General features: G+C 44.4%; 1 protein-coding gene across 5 annotated transcripts in view; it reads right to left on the minus strand.

The window, feature by feature from the left end:
- The window catches only part of ARMC2 (armadillo repeat containing 2), a 179,442-nt gene that overhangs the window by 30,292 nt on the left and 125,806 nt on the right, over positions 1-23,344 (minus strand). For all 5 annotated transcript variants that reach the window (XM_033936137.1, XM_033936136.1, XM_033936138.1 and 2 more), the window contains exons 14-15: positions 11,278-11,400; positions 6,149-6,262 (exon numbers count right to left, since the gene is read on the minus strand). In XM_033936137.1, coding sequence (XP_033792028.1) covers positions 6,149-6,262; positions 11,278-11,400 — 237 coding nt within the window. The remainder of the gene's footprint in view (positions 1-6,148; positions 6,263-11,277; positions 11,401-23,344) is intronic.

Genomic DNA, 23,344 nt, shown 5'->3' on the forward strand with positions numbered 1-23,344 from the left:
AATTTTGTAATACTTTCTGGCCAAAATGGCCATCCCGTCTGGAGAAAACATCCAGACAATAATGAGAGGTAAAAGTATGAACTGAGAACCAGGTGGCAGCTTTGCAAATTTCCTCAATAATAATAATAATAATTTTATTCTTATATACCGCCAAAGCCGTAGTAGTTCGAGGCGGTTTACAGCAAAGAAGGGTTGGACAATCAGCGAATAGGTACAATCAACGAAATAGGAGTGGATCTGAGGAAAGCTACTGAAGCAACCATGGCTAAGACTTTGTGGCCTGTGACTCGACTGTAGATGCAGTCCAGCCTGAGTATAGCAGAAAGAGATACAAGCAGCCATCCAGTTGGAGATGGTACGCTAAGAAATCAGGTGTCCCAACTTGTTTGGATCGAAGCAGACAAAAAGTTGAGGAGCAGATCTGTGTGTTTTGGTGCGATCTAAGTAGAAGGCCAAAGCACGCTTACAGTCCAGGGTATGAAGAGCTGATTCTCCAGGATGAGAATGAGGCCTAAGACTGGAAGTACAATGGATTGGTTGAGATGAAATTGTGAAACCGCTTTAGGTGAGAATTTAGGATGAGTATGGAGGACCACCTTGTCATGATGGAGAAATGTGAAAGGTGGATCAGCAACTAAAGCTTGCAGCTCACTGACTCTTTGAGCACTTTTGAGGGCAATGAGAAACACCACTTTCCAAGTGAGGTATTTGAGATGAGCAATAGACATTGGTTCAAATGGAGGCTTCATCAATTGACAAGAACAATATTGAGATCCCAAACCACTGGAGGCAGTTTGAGAGGAGATTTGACATTGAAAAGTCCTTTCATAAATCCGGAAACCACAGGATGAGCATAAAGAGATTTCTCATTGATAGGCTGATGGAAAGTAGCAATTGCACAAAGATGGACTCGAATGGATGTAGATTTGAGGCCAGAGGTAGATAAGTGCAGAATATAATCCAAGACGGAAGACAAGGAGGTATCTCAAGGCTCCTTGTTATAAGAAATGCACCACGTAGAAAATCTAGTCCATTTTTGGTGGTAGCATTGTCTAATGGCAGGCTTTCTGGAAGCCTCTAAAATGTCCTGAACAGGTTGAGAAAACTGAAGAGGAGTTATGGTGAGAGGTACCAAGCTATCAAGTGTAGAGACTGCAGGTTGGGATAAAGAAGAGATCCTTGACTCTGTGTAAGCAGAGATGGAAAAACTGGTAGAAGGTATGGCTCCCTGTTGCTGAGCTGAAGTAGAAGGGAGAACCAGGGTTGCCTGGACCACTGAGGAGCTATTAGAATCATGGTGGCATGATCGTTCTTGAGCTTGACAAGAGTCTTCAGAATGAGAGAGAATGGAGGGAACACATACAGGAACAGATTCATCCATTCCAAAAGGAAAGCATAGTTCGTCTAGAGTTCTTAGATCATCCTCTCAGTCTACTCTAAATGTTCCCTCTTTAAAAATTATCGGAACCCGCCGTGCTTCTATCTTTTCGGTTACTGCCCCAACGATTTGGAACTCTCTTCCTTTATACTTAAGACTTGAACAGGATTTGCAAAAATTTAAGAAAAGTTTAAAGTGCCTTCTTTTCAAAGAAGCCTTTAACTGAAAGTTTACTTCCCGGTAAAATCCTATTGTTTCCAACCTCCCTTAAATTCAGACTACCAATATCCCTCCCTATTGACCTTTCTTCTGTCCCTAATTCTTTTCCTCACACCTCCCTAATGTACTTCCCTTTTATGTACTTTTTCTTTAAAAATTGTATTTCTTCCCCTCTTTCCTACTGTTTCTAGTGGTTTATAAAGCTGTTACCCTTGTATGTTTGGTTAATATACTATGTATAAGTGATTTCTTGAAATCCTATTTTATCTTTTGTAAAACGCTTTGTAACTTGGAAAAGCGTTCAATCAAATAATATAAATAAACTTGAAACTTGATGAGGAGAGTATATTCTGGAGCAAAACTGAGGCAGTTTGTGGTTGTGGGGAGACGCAAAGAGATCTATTTGAGGAGTTCCCCACTGAGAAAAAGTGTGATGAAGAGGCGAGGAATTGAGTGTCCATTCGTGAGGTTGCAGAAGACGACTCAATTTGTCTGCCAGACAGTTTTTCTTTCCTTGAATGTAGACTGCTTTCAGGAAGGTGTGATGGATCGCCCAGTTCCACACCCTTTGAGCTTCCTGACAAAGAGGAAGAGATCTTGTTCCTTCCTGCTTGATGACGTAGTACATGGCGACTTGATTGTCTGTCCAAATAAGGACTACCTTGTCGTGAAGAAGATGCTGAAAAGCTTTGAGAGCATTGAAAATTGCTCTGAGTTCCAACAGATTGATGTGACACTGACGATCCGTGATGGACCAATGGCCTTGAGTACGGAGACCATTGAGATGAGCCCCCCAAGGAATCTGTCGTGAGGACCTTCTGATGAAGAGGTGTTTGAAACAGTAAACCTCTGGAGAGATTGAAAGAGAGCATCCACCAGTGGAGAGACTGTCTCAACAAAGGAGTGACTGTAATGTGTTGAGAGAGTGGGTTGCAAGCCTGCGCCCATTGAGATGCCAGTGTCCACTGAGGAATTCTGAGGTGAAGTCTGGCATAAGGAGTCACGTGAACAGTTGAGGCCATGTGACCAAGTAGTACCATCATGTGTCTCACTGAGAGTGAAGAAAGGGAAGACACTTTGCGGCAATGCTGAAGGAGAGCATCCAGACGCTGCTGAGGAAGGAATGCTCTGAGTTTGACAGTGTCCAGAACAGCTCCGATAAACTGTAGGTTCTGAGAGTGCTGAAGGTGGGATTTGGGAAAGTTGATTTCAAATCCCAAGCTTTGTAGGAACCACATAGTCCGTTGGGTCACTACAATAACCCCCTGAGATGTTGAATCTTTGATGAGCCAGTCGGTCAGGTAGAAGAACACCTGAAGACCATGGTTCTGCAGAGCTGCTGCAACCACCACTAGGCACTTGGTGAACACTCTTGGAGATGATGCCCGGCTGAAGGGTAGCATTCTGTACTGAAAATGCAGATTCCCCACCCGAAATCTGAGGTATTGACGGGAGGCCAGATGAATGGGGATGTGAGTGTAAGCCTCCTTGAGATCTAGAGAACACAACCAATCGTTCTGATCTAGAATGGGATAAAGGGATGCCAGGGACAACGTGTGAAATTTTTCTTTGACCAAAAATTTGTTGAGAGCCCTGAGATCCAGTATGAGCCGCAGATTGCCCATCTTCTTTGGAACTAGGAAGTAAAGGGAGTAAAACATCCTGCTCTGCTGTTCCAAGGGAATTTCTTTGATGGCATGGAGATGAAGCAGAGCTTGAGCTTCCTGAAGAAGAAGGGCGGTCTGGGATGGATTGGAAGGATACTCTCTTGGAGGAAGCTCTGGAGGAATCTGAGTGAAATGAAGAGTATCCTTCCCCAATTATTGACAGCACCCAGAGTTCTGATATAATGGTCTCCCATCGATGGTAAAAATGATGGAGACAACTTCTAATGGGAAGAGGAGAGGACAGAGGCAGAACGATGGAGGTTATGCTCTGTTTTGAGAGAGTCAAAAAGGCTGAGAAGCCTTTGGTGCAGCAGAAGATTGAGGTTTCTATTGCTTCTGCTGTTGTTGCGGTTATTTGGGAGGTGCTCAAATGTAAGGAGCTGCCCTTGGAAGATAACGCCTCTAATAGGATGGAAGAGGCCGAGAAGGCTTGGAAGGGGCTGGCTTAGGCTTTGGTCTGACTATGGAAGCAAAAGATTTCTCATGCTCAGATAACTTCTTGGTGGCGGCCTCTATAGATTCATCATAGAGGTCATTGCCTTCACAAAGAATATTGGCTCCGCGGAAAACTGAGGAGACGCGCCCTGTGCTGGGCAGGAAGGTACTCGCTCATGCGTGGTGCGGCAGACTCGAAACTTCTGAGTTTCTTCAAGCAAGTCTGCTTGCAAGGCTGTCTGCATCTGGGCTCCATGGATGACATCACCCACATGTGAGAATAGGCTGCCTGCTTGTCCTGGGATAAAGGTACCGGGGTGGGGGTGGGGGGTTCCGGGCCGATGGCAGAAGGGAGTTGGCATCCTTCCTGCCATATCTAAGTTCGGGGGGGAGGGTAACGACAGCAGGAGGGAGTAGGCATCCCTCCTGCCATTTGTTTTTTTGGGGGAGGGAAGGAGAGGGGCCGATGGCAGGAGGGGAATGGACATCCCTCCTCCCATAATTTTGGTGAGCGGGTGACAGAAGCCCTCACAGCAGTGACATGAGGCTGCTTCTCCTGTCACTACTGTCAGGGCTCTGCACCGACTCAATCACTCACTGAGCGATTGAGTTGGGGAGTTTGCATGCAGACAAGATAATGAATCAATCACTGTTTCAAAATCAGCCAGAGAATCGGCCAATAGCGATTGAATCACTGTCTTTAGTGAATCTGGGCCAGAGTTCACTCAAGGGAAAGGGTGTTACCAGTGGTGTACTGCAGGAATCAGTTCTTGGACCAGTGCTTTTTAACATTTTTGAAAGCTATATTGTGGAAGAAATGCCTAGTCAGGTTTGCCTTTTTGCAGATGATGTCAAAATCTGCAGTAGGGTAGACACCCTGGATAGTCTAAATTAACATGTGAAAACAGATAACAAATCAGGAATACGTTGTACACATTTGAAACTTTAGCTAAATAGAATTGGCATGAAAACATATTAGTAAAATTCATTTATTGTGCGTTTAGAATAGATGCAGGAAGAAAATTGTGCTTATAGGTTGAAGGTGGTTTGTTAATTAGCTATTCCTTCAGTTTGTAGCTGATTTGGCAAATCAAATGACTTCGGGTGGGGAATCTGCATTTTCAGTGGTGCTGTTTAGGGTCACAGTCATCTGAGCTACTAAGCATGCTGCTACTAAGGCTTTTAAACATGCATGCATCTCGAGAAAAATTTTACATTTTCTGGCAGTGATTTTAGCCAGATTTTGAATTATTAGTATTTTCTTTCCATCAAACTGAAGATTGGGCAAGCCACATGCCACTGATATTTGCAGCACTTGTGGGAATCTTAGTATCTTCCCCTCAACAGGCCCAATCTGAGGTGCAAGGGTATTTGATGAATGCGCTCAAATTGTAAGGGGAAATCAGAGGTAAACTTGAATAGATTAGGAAGCCAATTAACAAGAAATTGTATCATATCCAATCTTTCTGCTCCTTCTTCGAGACCCAATATTCCGATATTATTTTGTCTATTACGATTAAACAAATCCTCATCTCGTTCTAATTTTTTAAAGCGTTGCTATGTTTGTTCTTGATACTTTGCAAGAAATAACACAGTTTGATCAGATTGGGATTCAACAGACTCTAGGTGAACTTGAAAGGCAGTTAGTGAGTTGATGATCACAATTAACTCACTTTTTAGTTGGCATGTGGTTAACCAGTATCCATGAAGTGGTGTAGTTTATTTGTAAATGTGTGTAGCACTCTGGCATTGTTTCCCTTGAAGCAGCGAAGTCAGTTCGTGAAACAGATATCTTGTTGGGATTTGGGGACCGAATACAGAGAAGCGTTTTTTTCTGCCTGCAGACTCAAAAAAGGATGGAGCATGAAACATGGATGGACTATTTTTAAGCTAAGTGCTAGGGGGGGGGGTTCTGGTGGTCTGGATGCTGCATTTTGTTATATTGGGACTTGATGTGGAGATGCAACATTAATTTGTATGAACACTGAGATTAAATTAAAAATATTGGTGGACTTTTTTTTATGATCAGTAATTGAGAAGTTTGTGTACAAGGCTCCATTTTTTACTGAGCTCTTTTTTCAATTAATATAATAAGAAAAATTTTTGTAAGCAATACCCACTATATCTTGAGAGTTCAAAGCGGTTTACATCAAGATGATCTGTCAGATATTATGATGTTTGAACTGTGGTACTTGGTGCACCACTTTCTTACCATTTTTCGGAAAGGAGATAGATGTGAATCAAATAAATAAAAAAATAAATAATTAGATAAAACAAAGAAGTAGCTCAACACAGGCAGCCAGATCTGGTTGAATTATGACCTGTGTACATCATCTCTACCAGGCAAAAACTGTTTAACAAACTTTTTTCTGCTAGCTTTAGGTACAAGTTTGTTATTCCATTTAAATGTGGAACCACAGGATTTATTTGCTTTCAGAAAACAGCTCACCTTTCTTTTGCACAATGAAATCACGGACCTCTTGATACCTGGAAAGATTGCCAAAGACCCGTGTAGCCTCCAGGATCCCATCCATACTGTCGCTCATCAGAAGTTTTAAAAGAACTGCCAAGTAATAGAAAAATAACATTGTTTTGTTATAAATAATGTATATTTAGGACTCCTGTATACATTTTTCTTTTGCAAGAGGGGTTGTTATCAAGGCACAGGAAAATGCAAACTGTTACAATACCTTGATTTACCAACACGCATTACCAATCTGTGGTGTCTCCATAGTGTAGGATGCTGACTTTGTGCTAAAGAATTAATGCTAGAACATAAGCATAGCTTTACTGGGTCAGATTAAAGGTCAATCAATCCCAATAGCCTGTAAGCCACCTCAGAGGTAGTGTTAGACCAGTGGTCCGGGAGCATTGGGCTGTAAAGCTGCACAGGTATTTGCATTGGCCAAATGCCTACCCCCCCAATCAAGACCTTGGCCCGATTAGCCCTGTGTTAGGGCACCGTACCCAGTATTAGTACCCTTTGAGGGGCACATAATGCTCAACTTGATAACCCTCCCCTTAATTACTAATAACTGGGTTACATACCAGAAAAATAGCACATCTTAATGGTAGTCCACTTAAAAACAAATTAGCAGATAGATTTATGGGATGAAAACAACTTTTTAAAGTTAAATAAACTCAAAGCTGTGTTTGGTTCAGTCTGACAGATAATTGTCCAAATTCAGTTTTTACATTATTATCTGGAAAGTCTTCAAAGATCGCAGAAAAAGCAAAGTTACTCACTTGTAGCAGGTGTTCTCTGAGGACAGCAGGCATATATTCTCATAGGTGACATCATCCACGGAACCCAGCATGGAGAGTTAAAACGTGTACTGTTACTTTAAAATTTTAAGACCACCCATACCAATGTCAGCTCGTGTGACCTACAGTTCTTAGTTTTCCGAAGAACTGAGAAGCTGTGTTTTAAAGTCTCTCTAAGCGTGTCAAACTTTTATACTTTTTTTGTGCCTTCCTGTTCTTATATTTTCCAGATCTTCTCACAATATTTTATTTTCTATCATTTCTTCCGCCTTTTATAAAATGTTTTCATTTTTTTCCCAATTTCGGAATTTTTGGGCCTTCGGGCTCTTTTCAGCCTGTTTCCATGCTGGGAGCATTGACTGTTTTTTTGGTATACTATCTACTTGACTTCCCATAGTTTGACTTTGCGTTGGTGGTTTTTCCATCGATGTCCAAGGCTACTAAGCAGCTTCAAATGGTGCCGTTGATGTTAATGGACCATTTCAGGTATAGACCTGTATAACTGGTGTGTTCACCACCAGGTCATGCGCATCGAGACATTTCATACACGCTCTGCTCTTGGAAGCTTAAGAGGTAGCTTAAAACCAGGAAGTTGCACTTTGGGAATATTGAGTATGGCTGGAGATTCCGACCTCAACGCACATCTAGTATGAGAATATAATGTTTGCTTGTGTTCAGAGAAATCTAAAGTTTGGGGTACAATAATAGATTCTAAGCTTAAATTTTTGTCTCCAGTTTCGTTTTGACAAAGAGATTTTTTTTAGATTAAGACAATTAAGAACCATGTTATACTTTAACTGCTTTGAGTTTTAGGAAGATTGTTCAGTCTATTTTTTTTCATATTTGGATTATTGTAACTCAATTTATTATAGGATAACGGAAAAACAACTTAAGAGTCTCCATCTTCTGCAAAACACCATAGCCTCTCCTTTGTTGTTGAACTACACTGGCTGCCAATTAGAGCAAGAAAAAGGTTTAAGATGGCTTGTCTAGTTTTTAAGTCTTTACACTTCTCCCTCTATATTCAGGGTTTCAGCATTCACGGTTTCGATTATTCACGGTTTTTAGCTTGCTGGCTCCTCCCCCCAAATTACATCAGCTTGCATAGAGAAATCGCTGATTCCAAGCGTTTACAGAGAAAATCGTCAATTCTCAGCACTTTCTTCACCGTGTTTTGCCTCTCCTTCAGGAACAGGCCAGGTCTCCTACCATGTTAATTGTGGTTTCACCATGTTCACGAAGGTTTTTAATAGAAAACAACGAACAACATATGAAAAAGTTATTTGTGGTTTTTCTGTATTTGCAGTTCTGTTAATCCCCTATCACAGCGAATACAGAGGAAGAAGTGTATATGGTTTATTGAAAAAATGAGTTTATAATTTAAACATTCCTAAATCATTTCTTACTTCTCATAGTATTAATCGTTTTAAACTTAGAGCTCCTTTTACTAAGGTGCGCTAGCGTTTTTAGCGCAAGCTAACCCCACGCTATGCGGCTAGAACTAACACCAGCTCAATGCTAGCGTTAGCGTCTACTGTGCACGGCATTGTAGCGTATTCCGCGAATTAAAGCCCTAACGCAGCTTTGTAAAAGGAGCGCTTAAACTTTCCATTAGTGCAAAATGTCTGCTGAAAACATTTTCATGAATCTATATTTGCTTACCAAGCAACTTTTGTTTGCAACAATCTTCCTTTGGGAATTAGACAAATTAACTCTTATACTCTTGCAGCTCTACACTCTCGAGGAACGTAGGGAGAGGGGAGACATGATGGAAACATTTAAGTACCTCACGGGACGTGTCGAAGTGGAAGATGATATTTTCTTTCTCAAGGGACCCTCGGCCACAAGAGGGCACCCGCTCAAACTCAGGGGCGGAAAATTTCATGGCGACACCAGAAAGTATTTCTTCACAGAGAGAGTGGTTGATCATTGGAACAAGCTTCCAGTGCAGGTGATCGAGGCAGACAGTGTGCCAGACTTGAAGAATAAATGGGATACCCATGTGGGATCCCTACGAGGGTCAAGATAAGGAAATTGGGTCATTAGGGCATAGACAGGGGGTGGGTAAGCAGAGTGGGCAGACTTGATGGGCTATAGCCCTTTTCTGCCATCATCTTCTATGTTTCTAAAATATAGTCCAGTTCTAAGTTTTTATTGTCTTATTATTTAAGTTTTATTATAATTTCTCCTCAGAGGTTCTCTTAATTTTGTAAACTGCAGAACAGAAGTACTAATAAAATAGAATAAGCCCCCCCAAAAAAAATAAACCCAACCCTGAAATTTACACGTGCATGCCATCTGCAGGTACAAATGCTATGTACATATGCAAGGTTTTTACTGTAAAATGACTTTTCTAATCTCTGCCTAAACTGACGGGTAATCTCTACTTTGGCGGCTGAATGAGGGGTTTGTACCTTTAAGCTAGGACAGTGTATCGTAAACTGTGTGCCTCCTGAGATTTGAGGTGTGCTGCAAGGTGCTGGCGCTAGCTACCTACAGGACGTGCCTCTCCTTCTATCCGTGTGTGTTCCCTGCCGGTACCCTCCACTGGCAGCTCAGAGCCCCTCTAGAGGGCATTCGTACATGCACTGACGTCGATGTGATGACATCACACATGCACGTGACATCATCGCATCAACATTGGCGTATTTCCGGATGCCTCGAGCCGTGGGCACTCTGTTTAGTGTGTCATGGCTTGACAAAGTTTGCGGGACACTGAGCTAGGATGACAAAACTTGCAGAGAGCACATGTCCCTTTAGCTCCTGCCTGTTGAACAGAGGAAAAATGCTTGACTTGTCCACTTATTTGGACGAAGACCACAGAGGAGACTGTATTTCCCTAACCAGAAAAGGAAATCACATGAGCTTGGTCCACCATACCATCTGCTTGATCATTTTCAAAAGAATCCCAGTAAAGAGCAATGGGATTGAAACCCCATCAGCAATGAGTTACATCATTTGGCAGCTAAAGTAATCTCCTGGTTAATAAGAAAGATTGGATTAATTTTAGGGATAAAGGGTACAAATTGAACACAATTACATAAATAGAACAAAGAGCCACGAAGGGCCTGATTCTATAAACAGTGCCTAGGCTAGGCGCCCTATCAAGGATGCCTAGCAACGCTTCTATAAAGGATGCCGTTTACAAAATCAGGCCCTAAGTACACAATTTCAGCTGATTTATTTTATTTATTTCTTTATTTTTCTATACCATTCTCCCAAGGGGAGCTCAGAACGGTTTAAATTAATTTATTCAGGTACTCAAGCATTACATAAGAACATAAGAATTGCCGCTGTTGGGTTAGGCCAGTGGTCCATCGTGCCTAGCAGTCCGCTCATGCGACAGCCCCTAGGTCAAAGACCAGCGCCCTAACTGAGACTACCCTACCTGCGTATGTTCTTATTCAGCAGGAACTTGTCTAACTTTGTCTTGAATCCCTGGAGGGTGTTTTCCCATATAACAGCCTCCGGAAGAACGTTCCAGTTTTCTACCACTCTCTGGGTGAAGAAGAACTTCCTTACGTTTGTATGGAATCTATCCCCTTTCAACTTTAGAGAGTGCCCTCTCGTTATCCCTACCTTGGAGAAGGTGAACAATCTGTCTTTATCTGCTAAGTACTCCAGGTGAGGGTGCACCATGGCCCGATACAGCGGCACGATAACCTTCTCCGATCTGTTCATGATTCCCTTCTTAATCATTCCTAGCATTCTGTTCGCCCTTTTTGCCGCCACCGCAAGCATTTCTCCCTTTCTGTCCTGGTAGGCTCACAATCTATCTAATGTATCTGATGTCAGTGGCTGGGCTGTTGGAGAGCTAGCTTCCCACATTCTGCTGAAGGTGCAATGTGACCCGAATTCTACCTGCTTTCTCCTCTGAGTTTTCCCCTAGCTAGTGGGCTGCACTTTGCCAACACGCCTTTCCTTCCAAGTTTATTTAAAATTTCTTAGTCCGCTTATCAAATTTCTAAGCGGAGTACATAAATTTAAAATCAGGATTATAACAAAATAAATCAAACAGAAAAACAGACACAAATTGAGAAGAAGGGAGAAGAACTACATCAAATGATAGGATAGTAAAACATACAGGGTTAACACATGAGGGAAGGTCTCATCTATTTAAGTAGATTCAAAAGAAGAAAAGAGAAAGATAAAGGCCTTAAATAGGAAGGTTTTCCCTTTGGCTTAACATGCAATACAGCAGGTACTTCATGGGCTAGCCATCTATGGTTAATGAAAACATTGCTTTACTACTGCAGCAGAAATTATTGACACTTTCTGAAAGGTGAAATTAATGGTAAAAACCAGACAACTCACATTCTGCAACCTCTAGCTTCCTTGCCTTGATTATGGAGTTCTGTCCTTGATAGTAGGATAAATTGTTGATTGTGGCGACGGTATTGATTACCAGCTCTTCACATTCCTCAACTGATTTGTAACCTACAAAGTGGCAACAAAGAAAAAATTATTACAGAAGCACAGGCCAATCCATCACATGCTTCACAAACAGCATTTAGTGATCCTTTCCCTCTTCTGGGCTCATTGGGGGTTTCCACAACCATGATGTTATCTTTGCTATCTAATGAAATCATTTCCACTGCTATCGTGTGCTCACGGCAGCCTATATAAAATGATATCAAATGTTAATTATTGACTATTAACATAAAAGCGGATAGCGTAGCTGGAGGAAAAGTCCAGAGTCTGTTTTTGAAAAAGACATGGGAGAAGCCACTGCTTGTCCCGGATCGGTGACATGGAATGTTGCTACTCTTTGGGTTTTGGCCAGGTACTAGTGACCTAGATTGGCCACCATGTGAATGAGCTACTGGGCTTGATGGACCATTGGTCTGACCTAGTAAGGCTATTCTTATGTTCTTATGACTTCTGGTATTTGGATTCTTTGCATTGTGGCAGAATAAGTAATACAAGTGCTTAAATCTAATCCACTATTTTCAAAGAACAACGTAGGTGACACTGTGTTTTCATATGTTAGTTTTCACATAGCTGGGCCGAGCCATCCTGTAAGTTACATAACAATATAAGAACATAAGAGATGCCGAAGGTCCATCAAACCCAATATCCTGTTTCCAAAAGTGGCCAATCCAGGTCCCAAGTAGTAAAACAGATTTTATGCTGTTTATCCTAGCATGCTCCTTGGGTGCGTTTTCTAGGAAAAAGATGCAGAACTTTGTTCTGTGACTACGAGGGTTTGTTTCGTTTTGTTGTTCATTAGGTGGGGGAGAAGCTGAAGATTGACTGGAAGAGTTTTTTGTCTTCATTGTCTTTCAGAAAACTGTCCCCTGAAGAAGGCGTCTCCTATATGCTGAAACTGGGATCCTTGTTGGGACCACCATTTCAAATAAAGCACAGTTACTTACCGTAACAGGTGTTATCCAGGGACAGCAGGCAGATATTCTTAACGTATGGGTGACATCACCGACGGAGCCCCGGTACAGACACTTTTAACTAGAAAGTTCTAGTTGACCGCACCGCGCATGCGCGGGTGCCTTCCCGCTCGACGGAGGAGAGCGTGGTCCCCAGTTAAGATAAGCCAGCTAAGAAGCCAACCCGGGGAGGTGGGTGGGTCGTAAGAATATCTGCCTGCTGTCCCTGGATAACACCTGTTACGGTAAGTAACTGTGCTTTATCCCAGGACAAGCAGGCAGCATATTCTTAACGTATGGGTGACCTCCAAGCTAACAGAGGGGGAGGAGGGATGGTTGGCCATTAGGAAAATAAATTTTGTAACACAGATTGGCCGAAGAGTCCATTCCGTCTGGAGAAGGCATCCAGACAGTAGTGAGTAGTGAACGTGTGAACTGAGGACCAAGTGGCATCCTTGCAGATTTCCTTGATGGGCGTGGAACGGAGGAAAGCCACAGAAGCAGCCATAGCTCTGACCCTGTGGGCCGTGACAGCACCTTCCAGTGAGAGACCAGCCCGATCATAACAGAAGGCAATGCAGGCAGCAAGCCAGTTGGAAAGCGTCCGTTTAGAGACAGGACGACCTAAACGGTTAGGGTCGAAAGATAGAAAGAGCTGAGGGGATGAGCGGTGAGCCCTGGTGCAATCAAGATAGTAAGCAAGGGCACGCTTACAGTCCAGCGTATGCAGCGCCTGTTCCCCAGGATGAGAGTGGGGTTTGGGAAAAAAGACAGGCAAAACAATGGACTGGTTGAGGTGAAAGTCCGAGACCACCTTGGGAAGGAACTTAGGATGGGTGCGCAGAACCACCTTGTCATGGTGAAAAACAGTGAAAGGTGGGTCGGCAACCAGTGCATGCAGCTCACTAACCCTCCTGGCAGAGGTGATGGCAATGAGGAAAAGCACCTTCCATGTAAGAAATTCGAGCGAAGTTGAGGCAAGAGGCTCAAACGGAGGTTTCATGAGGGCGGACAAAACCACATTCAGGTCCCAGACGACTGGAGGAGGCTTCAGAGGTGGTTTGACATTGAAGAGGCCTCTCATGAACCGGGAAACCAGGGGATGAGCCGTGAGAGGTTTTCTGAGGACTGGCTCATGAAACGCAGTGATGGCACTGAGGTGAACTCTGATTGAGGTGGACTTGAGGCCAGCGTCAGATAAAGAGAGCAAATAGTCAAGTACAGTTTCCACCGCCAAAGAGGTGGGATTGTGGTGATGCATTAGACACCAAGAGGAGAACCGGGTCCACTTCTGATGGTAACATTGGAGGGTGGCCGGTTTTCTGGAGGCATTCAAAACATGATGGACAGGCTGAGACAGATTCTCTGGAGAGGTCAGCCCGAGAGAAGCCAAGCTGTCAGGTGGAGAAAAGACAGATTGGGATGTAGTAGAGACTGATGCTGCTGTGTAAGTAGAGTAGAAAACACAGGAAGAGGAATGGGCTCCCTGGAGCTGAGCTGGAGCAGGAGAGAGAACCAGTGTTGGCGAGGCCACCGAGGAGCGATGAGAATCATGGTGGCATTGTCTCTGCGGAGTTTGAACAGCGTCCGCAACATCAGAGGAAGTGGAGGGAAGGCATAGAGAAACCGACCCGTCCAGTTGAGCAGGAACGCATCTGGGGTCAGACGATGAGGGGAGTAGAGTCTTGAACAGAACAGGGGCAGTTGATGGTTGTGAGGAGCTGCAAAGAGGTCCACCTGAGGAATGCCCCACCGATCGAAGATGGAGTGGAGTGTGGTCGGATCTAGAGTCCACACATGAGGTTGAAGGATGCGGCTGAGATTGTCGGCCAGGGAGTTCTGTTCGCCCTGGATGTAGACAGCCTTGAGGAAGAGACTGCGGGCCTTGGCCCAGGTCCAGATGCGGATGGCCTCCTGACAGAGGAGGGGAGAACCGGTGCCGCCTTGCTTGTTTATGTAGTACATGGCGACTTGGTTGAACCTGAGGGTAGAGAAGGTGTTGGAAAGCTTTGAGTGCATAGAACATGGCCCTGAGTTCCAGGAAGTTGATATGATGTTGACGCTCCTGAGGGGTCCAGAGACCCTGGGTGCGAAGTTCTCCCAGGTGGGCTCCCCATGCGTAGGGGGAGGCATCCATGGTGATGATCATGGAGTGAGGGGGTAGATGAAAAAGCAGACCCCTGGAAAGATTGGAGGAGTTCAACCACCATTGAAGAGATTGCTGAAGAGACAATGTCACACAGATGGGATGAGAAAAAGGGTCCGTGGTCTGAGACCATTGGTTGGCTAGAGTCCACTGAGGTGTTCTGAGGTGGAGTCGTGCAAGAGGGAGCACATGGACCGTCGAAGCCATGTGGCCCAGGAGGACCATCATCTGCCGAGCTGGAATGGAGTGATGAAGGAGCACCTGACGGCAAAGATGGAGCAGGGTCCGTTGACGGTCGGAGGGGAGGAACGCCCTCATCAGAGTGGTGTCGAGAACGGCTCCAATGAACTGAAGTCGCTGTGTGGGAAGCAGATGCGACTTGGGGTAGTTGATCTCGAACCCCAGGAGATGGAAGAAAGAGATGGTGTGTTGAGTGGCTTGCAGCACAAGTGGAGACGTAGGTGCTTTCACCAACCAGTCGTCCAAATAGGGGAACACCTGGAGGTTGTGAGATCTGAGAAAGGCCGCCACCACAATCAGGTATTTGGTGAACACCCTGGGCGATGATGCGAGGCCAAAGGGTAGGACCTTGTACTGATAGTGGCGGTGCTTTATCTGAAAGCGGAGGTAGCGACGGGAAGACAGATTAATTGGAATGTGAGTGTAGGCCTCTTTGAGGTCTAGGGAACATAGCCAGTCATGTTGAGAGAGAAGAGGGTAAAGCGTGGCAAGGGAGAGCATTCTGAACTTTTCCTTGACCAAACACTTGTTGAAGTCCCTGAGATCGAGGATGGGACGTAGGTCTCCTGTCTTCTTGGGTACCAGGAAGTAGCGGGAGTAGAATCCCTGACCCCTTTGGTCTTGGGGAACTTCTTCGATGGCATTGAGAAGAAGGAGGGATTGGACCTCCTTCAGGAGGAGGAGGGTTTGAGAAGAGTGAGAAGCAGACTCTACGGGAGGATTGTCTGGTGGAAGAGTCTGGAAGTTGAGGGAGTAGCCGTGGCGAATGATGGTGAGGACCCACTGGTCTGATGTGATGACCTCCCAACGGCTGAGAAAAAGTTGTAGGCGTCCTCCGATAGGTTGAGGAAGAGGTAAGGCTGGTGAGAGACTGGCTATGCCCTGGAGAAAGGAGTCAAAAGGGCTGAGAAGGTTTTGACTGAGGGAGAGGCTTGGCAGGTTGATGAGATTGGGAGCGAGCCTGAGTTTGATGTTACTGACGAGGTCGGCGAGGTTGTTGCGGAGGTGGATGGAGAGGTCTGGCTGAGAATCTGCGTTGGTAGGAAGACTGCTGTCTGTAGGGGTGAGCAGGCGGAGTCTTCTTCTTCGGTTTGATGAGAGTATCCCACCTGGTCTCGTGAGCCGAGAGTTTCTGGGTGGTGGAGTCTAGGGACTCTCCGAAAAGTTCATCACCAAGACAAGGTGCGTTAGCCAGGCGGTCTTGGTGGTTAACGTCGAGGTCAGCCAGGCCAGACGTCTCATGGCAACCGCCATGGCAGATGCTCGAGAGGTGAGCTCAAAAGAATCATAAATGGAGCGCACCATGAATTTGCGGAGTTGGAGCAGACTGGAAATGTGTTGTTGGAAAAGAGGGACCTTACGTTCAGGAAGATACTTTTGTAATGAAGAGAGTTGCTGAACCAGATGCTTCATGTAGAAGGAGAAGTGAAAGGTGTAATCATTAGCTCTGTTTGCAAGCATTGCATTTTGATAAAGGCGCTTGCCAAATTTATCCATCGTTTTGCCCTCTCTGCCAGGAGGGGTGGAAGCATAAACACTGGAGCCCTGGGTTTTCTTCAAGGTGGACTCGACAAGAAGAGATTCATGGGGTAGTTGGGGGTTTGTCAAACCCCGGGATAGGGATGACCCTGTAGAGACTATCCAGTTTTCTAGGGGCCCCCGGTACCGTGAGAGGGTTCTCCCAATTCTTGTAGAAAGTTTCCCGTAAGATGTCGTGGACGGGTAACTTTAGAAATTCTTTGGGGGGTTGCTCGAAGTCTAGGGCATCTAAGAAAGCCTGTGACTTCTTAGAGTCAGATTCTAACGGGATAGATAGAGCCGCTGACATTTCCCGAAGAAATTTGGTGAACGAGGATTGTTCAGGCTTGGAACCAGTATCGATTTTCGAGGGTTCCTTGTCGGTTGATGAAGCCTCATCGTCGGTACCGGGTTGGGATTCTTCCCAGAGGTCCGGGTCCCTGACGTCGGTGTGTATAGGACGGGACGGTGGTGTGGATGGTTCTGCGTGGCGAGTCTTAGAGAGAGATTTGCCAGAACGCATGGAGACGGTACCGGGGGAAGAAGAGCGGTGCCGGTCTCGGGGGGCTTAGTGTCGTTCCCGATGTCGGGGAGGATCGGCATCAGAGTGTAGTTGCACGAGAGGATTGATTGGTTCCGCCGAGAGCACCGGCATGGACGTGTTTAATGGTACCGATGGAGTCGACTCTGGTGGTATGGTGCGAGGCCCGGGTCGGTCTGGTACCGGAAGGAGCGGGGCCAATATTGTTGGCAACAGGTGTTGTAGTTGTTGCTGTAGCTGCTCCTGCAATTGGGTTTGGAGTATGGCCGCTATGCGGTTGTCCAGAGGAGGCACCGGTACCGCTTTTTTCTTTTTCGGTACCATAGGTGCCGCTCCACGCCCCGGCGATGAGGAGGCCGATGACGAGGCACTCACCGAAATCGGGGCGGAGCGTTTACGGGGTCGGCTTGATGCCGGGAGGACCGGCGTCGCCGCTGTGGCAGGAGGGCGCTCAAGGGAAGTGGAAGGCTTCTTAGCCAGCTTACCTGACGCTATCGACCCCGAGGAAGGATCAGGCGGTGTCGAGGTAGTCGGTGCCGACTTTAGCGGCGCCGTTGATGGTGTGGCAGACTCCATGGCAGATCCGGTACCGAAAAGGATATTCTGCTGGATCTGCCTATTTTTTAACGTACGTTTTTTAAGAGTGGCACAGCGGGTGCAGGTGTCAGCCCGATGCTCTGGACCCAGGCACTGTAAACACCAATTGTGCGGGTCAGTGAGAGAGATCGGGCGTGCACACCGCTGGCACTTCTTAAAGCCCGGCTGAGGGGGCATGAATGGAAACACGGCCTCCGCAAAATCAAACCCGGAGGCCTGTATGTTGGCAACAGGCCCCGCCGGGGCCGGCCAGAAAAATAAAGGAAAAGATTTTTTTTTTTTTTTTGAAACGAAACAGGAACCCGAAGGGAAAAAAGCAAAAAAGGAAGAAAATTACGCGAGCGGGAAGGCAAAAGTAGGATATTTCAACAGCCGTTGAAAGCACATGCGTCTTCTTCGCTCCGCGGAAACGAAGAAACTGGGGACCACGCTCTCCTCCGTTGAGCGGGAAGGCACCCGTGCATGCGCGGTGCAGTCAACTAGAACTTTCTAGTTAAAAGTGTCCGTACCGTGGCTCCGTCGGTGACGTCACCCATACGTTAAGAATATGCTGCCTGCTTGTCCTGGGATAAAGACTTTATCATTGGCTGAAAAGACACCTCCCTTGCTTTCTTTTATAGTGGCACATTCCATACTCTAAGGTTTCGGTTACCATTTTCACATTGATGGCACTTAGCTTCGTACACCTATTCTCTTTAGAATTCAACTTATGAAACTCAGGAGGGCCTTAGCAAGCCATAACTGCGCCCTGTGCAATCATAAGAACATAAGAATAGCCTTACTGGGTCAGACCAAAGGTCCATCAAGCCCAGTAGCCCGTTCTCATAGTGGCCAATCCAGGTCACTAGTACCTGGCCAAAACCCAAAGAGGAGCAACATTCCATGCTACTGATCGAGGCCAAGCAGAGGCTTCCCCCATGTCTTTCTCAATAACAGACTATGGACTTTTCCTCCAGGAACTTGTCCAAACTTTTCCTAAAACCAGCTACGCTATCCGCTCTTACCATATCCTCTGGCAACGCGTTCCAGAGCTTAAATATTCTCTGAGTGAAAAAAAATTTCCTCCTATTGGTTTTAAAAGTATTTTCCTGTAACTTCACCGAGTGTCCCCTAGTCTTTGTAATTTTTGACGGAGTGAAAAATCGATTCACTACTCCACTCAGGATTTTGTAGATTTCAATCATATCTCCCCTCAATCGTCTCTTTTCCAAGCTGAAGAGCCCTAACCGTTTTAGTCTTTCCTCATACGAGAGGAGTTCCATCTCCTTTACCATCTTGGTCGCTCGTCTTTGAATCTTTTCTAACTATATCTTTCTTGAGATAAGGAGACCAGAATTGAACGCAATACTCCAGAGGAGGTTGCACTGTGGCATTCCAGCCACCCCCCCCCCAGACTGCCTTCCTGCTTTTCTCCTGCCTCATCCAAACACGCAATGCAGCATCTCCATCCACCCCCTTCGGAATCCCCTAAGGCAAAAGGCCATGCCCAGCAGGCATAGCAATGCTCCACGGAGCCTCCCACTCAAGCACACCCAGGTATTGCTGGGTCCTGACTATACAGCAACAGGAAGAGGAAGTACATGTCAAAAGGGTGGGACACAATGTCTGTAACACGCCTGAGCAGGATGCTCCACAGAGTACTGCCGTGCCTGTTGAATATAGTCCCCACCCGCATAAGGAAATCTAAAGTGGACCTGGGGGGGGGGGGGGAACAGGAAAGGGACAAGTGGAGACTGTACTGTGTGCTTGGAGAAGGGGCAGGAGGGAGGCAGGGATGCACTCTGTGCAGTTTTAGAACTCCCACCTCTCTTGCACCCTGTGCAACAGCACTGCTCGCACATACCTTGCTATGGTCCTGACACTCAGTTCCGGAATAATTTTTTTGCAGGTTCTTTATTAGTTTCATTTTGACTTCCTTCCAGCAAAGACCCTGAAACTGAAGTGCTGGCACTGCGCTAGAGTAGGGTTACCAGACATCTGGACTTCCCTGGACATGTCCCCCTTTTGAGGACATATCCAGGGGTCCAGATGGCTTTTCAAAACCCAGCACTTTGTCCGGGTTTTGAAAAGCTTCCTGACACAATCTCGTCGGAAGAGGCATCCGTGCATATGCAGATGCAACATGGTAACATTGCGTTACGTCTGCACAGATGCTGTCTGGGGGCAGGGCTGGAGGTGTAAGGCGGAACTGGGTGGTCCTGGGGGTGTGGTCCGGATTTTCCCCTTATCAACTGCAATTCTCAGCTTTCTCTTGCTACATCATCCATTTTCTTCACGTTACTCTTGATTCAGAATCATCATGCCTGATTTCCTGTTCTATCTAAGGCATGCTCTTATTTATTCAATTATAGAAAAAGAGAAACATGGGCAGCAAACTTCCTTCCTTCTTCCTCCTCCTCATTTGGGGGGGTTACAATTTTCATCAAAGAATAGCTTGCATTCAGAAATCAGAGCACATGAAGATGTAAGAAAGTATGAATTTAGAAGAACTGCAGCCATGGCTCTTAAAAATCAGAAGAAAGTATCAAAGATATGAAGTTGCCAATTTTAGAAGCCTATATTGTGCTCATAAACTACTGAGACATTTAAAAACTTTGTGGACAAAACATCTGAAGGATTATAATCATGTTAACAAAAAAAGAATGATTCAAAATCAATCCTGCTCATAAAATTACTCAGACTCCTCATAAAAATAACCATTAACTTTAGAGCCTGGGAAGAGTTTGCTGCTGTGATTCTGTACAGTCACCATTTTGAATCATTTTTTCTTCATTTTATGGGCATGTTTATTCTATTATAATCTTTAAGACGATACAGGGTACGTTTACTAAGCTGTTGTTAAATCAGGCCTTACTGTGGCTCTTTCCTACATGATAAGGCCATAAAAACTCAGAATTTCCATTTTTGGGGCATAAACAGCCATGTGCCCAACTATCTCACCTAAACAAGGAAAGGATTTACTAAGCACAATAATCACCAGTAAGAGGGTGGGGGTGGGGGCAGTCTGCCCCGGGCATGGCACCAATCCTCTTCTCCTTGCCGTGCACACATGCCCCTTGCCTTCCCCGTACCTTTTTTACTTCCCCAGCAAAAGGTTGCTGCCTGCATCGGAATTGGCGCTCTCTGACAAGTTTCAAGTTTATTTGTTATTTGATTAATCGCCTATTCCAAATACTAAGCGATGTACAGATAAATTTCTAAAATGTACATAAAATAAATAATAACATTAACAAGGGAGTAAAATCACCTAAACAAACTAATTAAAACAAAACAAGCATATAATAGGACAGGAGGGGAAGAAATACAATTTTAGATAGGAAAGAATCAACAATTAAAGGTGAAACAAAATAGGGATGGGAGGACAAATAAGTAATTAGAGATAAAAATACATAAAAGAGCAAATGATGAAAGAGCAATTAACATTTCAATTAGGTATTGAACGCATCTTTAAAAAGAAAGCTCTTAAGTTGGCACATCACTTCCGAGACCTGCGCTAAGGAAGTGATGTGAAATGGCGAGCCGAACCCGACGTGGGCTTGCTGCTCAAGCTGAAGAAGTTAAAAAGGTATGGGGGGAGGGGCGCTCACCCTTACTACGCCACTGGATATCACTACTATGTCTAGCAAATAGGCATATAATTCCTAAACTCTTAGGTATTCAACCTCTTCTCGCAAGATCTGTGTAGAGAGCCTCATTAGCATTTTCTTCACTCTGCCTCTCATCACTCTGGGCTATCTTGTACTTTCTCAGTTCCTATCAAAGCAGATGGTCAGCCCTAGAGAGGAAACATAAGAGGAAGGAGTAAGGTGATACTTCCTGAGAAACAAATTTGTTCTGCTCCAATCACATAATATATAATACTCAGAACACGAACCATTGAAACATATAAATGGTTACAAAGAAACATAGAAACATGACGGCATGAGCTGTTTCCACTCTCCAGCGCTGTGAGCCTGCTCCTGCTCTACCTGATCATGTGACCGCTGGGACTTTTAAAATCTCAGCGAGGGAAAATCTTTCTGCACTGTGAATTTCTACAACCAGCTCTGTTCAGAGCCATCAGCTTTTTCCAGTCTCCAGCACTGTGAGCCTGCTCCTGCTCTGCCTGATCACGTGACTGCTGGGACTTTTAAAACCTCAGCGCCTAATGGAGTGCTGCCGTTTGGCACGCTGTCTAAGACGCATGTCAAAGGCACGTGTCTTTGCAAAACGACCGAACATTTGAGTAAAGAGACTGACTAATTTGATAAGTATTCTTGGATATTATAGTTTTTAGATTAAGTTAATTTTTGTTGGATAGCTATTGTATGATGGCGTTTTTTAAATAATTATCAGATTTTATCTATTATTTTTTACCTGATTTGTTATGAGAGCTGGACAGCCGATTCATTACATACTATTCCTATTCCAGTCCACTATACATGGACTCGTTTTACTAACCTAGAACCCTCTATGGTTACGCATCATTTTTATATGACTGTTCTGAACTGGGCCCATTTCAAATCCCTGTTTTATCCTCCTCTCACAAAACTAATAGGCCTTATTGTAAAAAACAGTGCATGCTGAAGAATCTTAGTCATTCAGTGACTGCTGACTCCTTTCACAATCAAAATCTTCATTGTTTTTACTTAAATATACGATCTATTAGGAATAAGTCGCAGCTGGTCAAAGATTGGCTGGAGGAGTCTAACCCTGACTTTGTTTTGTTAACAGAAACGTGGTTAGTCGCAGATAACGATATCATTATATGTGAATGCCTCCCTGCAGGTTTTAAAATTATATCTCTATCTAGAAGTAGGTGAAAAGGGGGAGGACTAGCCATTATCCTGAGAGATTCTTTTGACTCTACTAAACTAGCTTCAAAATCCTCAGAGGATATCGAGATTCTCTCCTGTAAACTACGGACTAATCAGTTAGAAGATGTTTTAATAATCAAACTATTTTATATTCCACCTAAGAAATGGTCCATAGCTAAAGATGATTTATCTGAATTTCTTCTTACAAATTTAATAGCGGATCCTTATAATTTATTGATTGGTGATATGAATATTCATCTTTAGCAGGTAGACCGGGGTGATACTAAAGATCTATTATCCTTCATCTCTTCTTTAGACTTTTTCAAGCCAGCCCCAGAAAAGACCCGTCAAAAAGTTACTTTCTCCTCTAAAGAATTAGTTAATCCCAAGATTTATTGGAAGCAAGCCAACTGGACTGATTCTCTATGGTCAGACCACTGACTATGTAATTTCCAACTTAGCAGGCAAGTAAGACGATCTCAAACTAAATCTAAGGAGACAAAAAGGAACAAGAAAGTTGTAGCCAGCAGAGGCTTGGTGAACCCAGTGGAATTCTGGTCACATTATGATATAATCTCAAATTCAGATTTAGACTCTTCTTTTGTTGATTCTTGGACCAATACGAGTACGCAGATATTAAATAAAATGGCATTTATTAAATTAAGGAGAATGAGACAAAAAAATTTGGATGGTTGGTTTGATGCAGAATTGGGAATAGTGAAACGGGAGTTATGGAAACTGGAAAGATTATGGTTGAAATCAGGAGATAGCGAAGGTAGATTGGAGACGTAAACTAAAAGATTATAAAAAATTAATTATAGAGAAACGTACTAATTTTTATGATCAAAAAATTGGCACATCAAACATTAATAGTAGAAATTTTTTTGAACTAGTTAACAATCTTTATGATACACAGGCATGTTCTTGTTTAACTCTATACTCTTCCCCATCTGCAGATGCCTTGGCTGAGTTTTTTTAACAACAAAATTAATAATCTGAGAACTAAACTATCGGCCTCCACAATCATTTGAATTTCCCCAATGCAAAGAGAAACCCAGGGTGGATATGCACTGGTATAATTTCACATCAAGTACGTTAATTCTCATTGCAGATTAGATTGCTGCCTACCAAATATTATGAAAGTTGCTCCAGTCACTTTTAA

This window comes from Geotrypetes seraphini, chromosome 3 (genome assembly GCF_902459505.1).
Source record: "Geotrypetes seraphini chromosome 3, aGeoSer1.1, whole genome shotgun sequence".
NCBI lineage: Eukaryota > Metazoa > Chordata > Amphibia > Gymnophiona > Dermophiidae > Geotrypetes > Geotrypetes seraphini.